General features: G+C 38.4%; 1 protein-coding gene across 1 annotated transcript in view; it reads left to right on the top strand.

Annotated features, from left to right (window-relative positions):
* The window catches only part of LOC106881777 (ubiquitin carboxyl-terminal hydrolase 20), a 71,563-nt gene that overhangs the window by 39,845 nt on the left and 25,979 nt on the right, over positions 1-5,739 (top strand). Inside the window, exons 12-13 of the mRNA XM_052977178.1 lie at positions 1,253-1,413; positions 3,909-4,013. Of these exons, the coding sequence (XP_052833138.1) occupies positions 1,253-1,413; positions 3,909-4,013 (266 nt within the window). The remainder of the gene's footprint in view (positions 1-1,252; positions 1,414-3,908; positions 4,014-5,739) is intronic.

Here is a 5,739-nt window from a genome sequence, read left to right as displayed (position 1 = left end):
GACAGTTGACGGGTGCTGCTTGTCCCCCCCCCCCATTTATTCATTAATCATCTTTTTTACATTCACATAACATTATGTCTATGTCCAGCCCACAGCTTCCCTTTTTCTGTATGAGGCCTTTATGGCTAATCTTGATGAAATAAAGAAGCTTACTTCCCAACCACACGGTTCCGTGTTCAGCCCCACTGCATGGTACCTTGGGCAAGTGTCTTCTACAGCTTCAGGCCTTGTGAGTGGATTTTGGTAGACAGAAACAGAAAGAAGCCCATCGTACACACACACACAAGTATGTGTGTGTGTGTGTGTGTCTTTATGTCTGTGTTTGTTCCCCACCACCACTTGATAACCAGTGTTGGTGTTTTTATGCCCCTGGAACTTAACAGTTTGGCAAAAGAGACCAATAGAATAACTACCAAGTTTAAAAAGAAAGTCGTGGGATCAATACATTTGGCTAAAAAGAAAAAAATTCAAGGCAGTGCTCCAGCATGGCCACAGTCTAATGACTGAAACAAGTAAAAGATAAAAGATGGCTTTGTTAAGATTGGTGGGAAGGTTGACAGTGATGACCTTTGTTTTTGATGAAGCTGGCCACAACTGGATGGTCAAAGGGTCAAAGAAGCTGGAGATTTGGTCTGAACGATTATAAACAGTGTGACATCTGTTAAAAGCACCCAAGGGCCAGCTGGTGGTAGTGATGGTGTTGAAGTGGGCAAGGAATTAAGCTGGCCATGCAAGAACAGAAGCAGTTGATCTGACCACCTTCCACAAAGTTTCTGTCTAATTTCACTCACAAAGCTTGAGTTGACCCAAGGCAGTTTAAGAAGCTACCTGCCCAGGCTGGCTTACCCTGGGTCAAACTACTTTTTCTATTTTTGGTGGGAGAGGTGCACGAATGTTTTTATGTTATTGAAAGGAAATTATCATTATTGTTGTTGTTGTTATTATTATTATTATTATTATTATTATTATTATTATTATTATTATTAAGGCAGTGAGCTGGCAGAATCATTAGCACGCCGGGTAAAATGTTTAGCGGTATTTAGTCTGCCGCTACATTCTGAGTTCAAATTCTGCCAAGCTTGATTTTGCCTTTCATCTTTTCGGGGTTGGTAAACGAAGTACCATTTGAGTACTGGGGTCGATGTGACTGACTGTTCTCCTCCCCACAAATTTCAGTCCTTGTGCCTATAGTAGAAAGGATTATTATTATTATTATTGTTTTTGTTGTTACTGATCTTTTTTTTTTTCTCAGATTTCTACGACAAAAGAAACATTTCAAGACTTATCACTGCCAATTCCCAGTAAAGATCATTTACTTATGTTGCATGCCAACCAAAGTTCAAACACCAAAGGTGGGGCTTGTGGAGAAGTAAACCAAGGTTGGGTGGCTACGATATTGATGTGGCTCAAAAGGTAAGTTTTATTGCAATTCAGGATTTCTCAGATGAGGAATTTTTTATTATGTATTCGTCAGACTGGTGTCCTCATCTTGGTCATTGCCTTCCACTATGTTTTGGCTGTGTACACTCCAGCATAGTGGAGTTAGGTGCTAGTTCATACAGTGCGGTCACCAAAGAGTGCTGATTTCAATCCCAAGCAAGACAGTAAGGTGAATCACAATGGCACCTGAAGAAAGCTGGAGCATTGGGAAAGCAACAATGAAGATCTTGGTCATTGCGTTTCAGCTTTTCACTACATTTCGGCTGTGTGCACCCCGGCATAGTGGGTAAAGGTGCTAGTTAATGCAGTGCAGTTATCTAGAGGTTTCGATTTCAATCCCAGGCAAAGTAATAGAGTGAGTCATAAGACACCTGAAGAAAGCTGGAGTGTATGCAGCTGAAATGTAATGAAAGTAACAATCAACATGAGGTCACCAGACCGACTAATACACAGTAAGTTTTATTGTTTGTATTGTTAAACTTAGGGATGGTCATGTTTTGCCAATTAAACACACACACACACACACACACACACACAGACACTATATATTTGGTCTTCACTTCAGCTTTATTATTGTTGTTTTACTTTTTGTCAAAGTTCTTTTGTGACACATCCTGTGACCTCTTCAGCAACTCTCCATCCCACGTATCTCCTCCTGTTCTGCTTATTTCATTTTGTGTTCATTGATTTCTACAGTTTTACCTCCTTGCTGAAGTTTGTTCTTTTTCAGTAAGCCCTTGATTAATTCTAAATAATCTTTAAAAAGGGTATATATTTTACTGTGACATTGGATCTGTGCTAGAAATTTTTATATTCTAAAGCCATAATTCTTAAACAGGATAAAATCATTTTCAGATTAGAATTTTTTATTTTAGCTGATTTTTAGTTGATTTATTGTCCTTGAAGTTGTCAAATTAATATAGGATTGTTAATGTTATGCAATAAACTGTGTTGTGTACTAGGGTGTTAATATTAAATTACTAATGTTAATATTATGTAAATAGTGTAAAGACTAAACTTTTATAAGAGAAAATATCTGAATGGTGAACAAATAAAGGGAAAGAATCAAGATGATTAATTTGATGAAGGCGGGGTTGGGGTTATAGGAAACAGGTAAAGAAACGATTCTAAAGTGGAGTTGAGACAACATTGTATTTCCTGAATTAACAGTATACAATAATATATATAGTGTATAATGTAATGGTATATAATAATATTGTGTCTCCAAGCCTGAAGATTGCTTGGAGACACAAGGCATGCTGATGCCCATGTCTCCAAAGCAAGAAGCTATTAGTTGCTCATATCTCTATTCTGTGTTCATTAAATGATAATAATATAATAATATTTGTAGGGTTTTTTTTTTTTTTTTTGGTGGATGGGGCTTGCCTGAAGTTTTTTTTTTAATCAATTTTTGCCCAAATATATATCTAACCTATTAATAGGATAATAAATTCCAGAGAACTATTAACTTAATTGTATTAGTGACCTAGTGACTAAGAATGTTATTATTTATGTCTAGGTAAGAAAAAACAGGTATCCCTGGTTCTCAGAGACTAGGCATGCATCCAAGGAGGAATAAAATACCTAGATTGAAGACCAATATTTCCATTCCAAAGTGTAGAAAAAGGTTATTTTCATTCCTAAGTACGGGATTAATAGTACCAAAAAGTTTCCTGTGTCTTCAGCTCGCAACTATAGCTGATGTCATAGCAGCGTTGTTGTGCACCAGCTCCTTTTTCTGCAAATGGTTTATTTCCTTGTTAGTGAAGGTGGTTTGGGTATTTGACTCGTGATCGAGAGGTTGTGAGTTCGATTCCTGGTGGTGCATTTGTGTCCTTGAGCAAGATGTTTTATTTCACATTGCTCCAGTTCACTCAACTGACAAAAATGAATTGTCCCTGTATTACAATGGGCCAGCCTTGTCACATTGTATCATGCTGAATCTCCCTGAGAACTTTGTTATGGGTACGTGTGTCTGTGGAGTGCTCAGCCACTTGCGTGTTAATTTTACAAGCAGACTGTTCCATTGATCAGATCAACTGGATCCCTTATAATCAATGGAGTGCCAATTTATTTCCTTGTTCGTTCCTGTGTGTTGCCCATCTATCTTTTCCTCTGTCCTCCACAGTTCCTTAAACAATGATCTTTACAAGGTCTCTGGATCTCATTACATGGCCATAATGTCTTTTTCGTTACCATTGTGGGCCTTAATGTAATACTGCACGATTTCACAGACCTGCATGTTTGTGATGTGGTCCAAGTCCCAAGATGGGGTATCTATCCCTGCAGTGAGGGTTGAAGATTCATGTCTTGCATGCATACAAGAAGTCAAATAACCAACCAGCACATGCAGGAGTGCATTGTTAATTAAAATTTATCAGTTTATTAAATTTTTTGAAGTTTATTAAGTTTTTAAAATTTTTTTGCTTTTCTGTTTATTATATTTTATTTTATTCTTAATTTATCAGCTGGATTATGGGTCCAACTATAACATTACAAGACTGTCTTTCTGCGTTTTTCTCTGCTGACGAACTAAAAGGTGACAACATGTACAGCTGTGACAAATGTAAAAAGTATGTAAAATTTTCTATCATTTTACAAATATTTTCTATTTATTATTATTATTGAAGTCGGTGAGCTGGCAGAATCGTTAGCATGCCGGGCAAAATGCTTAAGCGGTATTTCGCCTGTCTTGACGTTCTGAGTTCAAATGCTGCTGGGGCCAACTTTGCTTTTCATTCTTTCGGGGTTGATAAATCAAATACCAGTGAAACACTGGATTTAATGTAAACTGGCTGGTCCCCTCCCCCAAAATTTCAGGCCTTATGCCTATAGTAGAAAGGATTATTATTATTGAAGGTGGTGAGCTGGCAGAGTCGTTACCATACTGGGCGAAATGCTTAGCAGTATTACATTGTGAATTCAAATTCCTTTGACTTTCATCCTTTCGGGGTGGATGAATTAAGTACCAATGAAACACTGGGGTTGATGCAATTGACTTGTCCCCTCCCCCAAAATTACAGGCTTTTTGCCCATAGTAGAAAGGATTATGATTACTATTATTATTAAGGCAGCGAGCTGGCAGAATCATTAGCATGCTGGACAAAATACTTAGCAGCATTTCTGGGTCTTTACATTCAGAGTTCAAATTTGGCTGAGGTCGATTCTGCTTTTCATCCTTTCAGGACGATAAAATAAGTACCAGCTGAGTACGGAGCTTTATATAATCGATTAAGTATCCCCTCTACCCCGCCCTAATACTAAATAATATAAATACTGGGGATTAATTTAAACAAATGTTCTCTCACCCTAAGTGTCATCACTCATTAATATTTAGATATTTTATTATGATCATCCTTAAAAGTAGGTGCTACAGCATGTGTCTTCTACTCTGCAGTAGAGGGAAACTGAAAGAAGCCCATTATACACACACACATACACACACTGTAAAAAGCACTCAGTACACTTTGTAAAGTGGTTGGCATTAGGAAGGGCATCCAGCCATAGAAACCATGCCAAATCAGACTATGGAACTTGGTGTTGGGCCCCTGGTCTTGCCAGTTCCTGTCAAGCTGTCCAACCCATGCCAGCATGGAAAATGGACATTAAATAATGATGGTGATCGCGCACACACACACACACACAAACTCATATGAGTATCACCATCATACAGGCAGGTTTCATTTGTTCAGTCTTCTATGAACATTTGTCCAACTGTAGAGAAATCTCACCTTATTTGTAAACAGGTGTGAGTTGGTGATAGGAAGAGCCTTCAGTTATAGAAAATCTGCTTCAATTACTCTTCTCACCCATGCAAGCATAGAAAAGTAGACATTAAAACGATGACAAAATATTTTATTTTGATAGTCTCTGTTCGCCTTTCATTATCTGACACAAGATCACCCCCTCCAATGTCCTCCCCCCACTCTCAAAGGATCTTTGTCTTGCAAGTTACTTAGTGACCCAGCCAGTACTGGTGCAATGTAAAAAGCATCCAGTCCACACTGTAAAGTGGTTGGCATTTGGAAGGGCATCTAGCTGTAAAACCCATGCCAAAACTGACCTCGTCTGTGTTTGTGCCATGTAAAAAGCACTGTCCACTCCATTGGGTGGTTGGTGTTAGGAAGGGCATTCATCTGTAAAAACCCTGCCAAAACAGACACTGGAGTCTGGTGCAGGCTTCTACCTGGCCAGCTCCTGTTAAACCATCCAACTTGTGCTAGTCTGGAAGGTGGATGTTAAATGATGATGATATTTCTATATGCCTTTTTCCCAACAGTAATCTTTTTGCTAACCATT

Source organism: Octopus bimaculoides, chromosome 27 (assembly GCF_001194135.2).
Source record: "Octopus bimaculoides isolate UCB-OBI-ISO-001 chromosome 27, ASM119413v2, whole genome shotgun sequence".
Lineage (NCBI taxonomy): Eukaryota > Metazoa > Mollusca > Cephalopoda > Octopoda > Octopodidae > Octopus > Octopus bimaculoides.
This window is presented reverse-complemented; position numbering and strand designations above follow the sequence as displayed.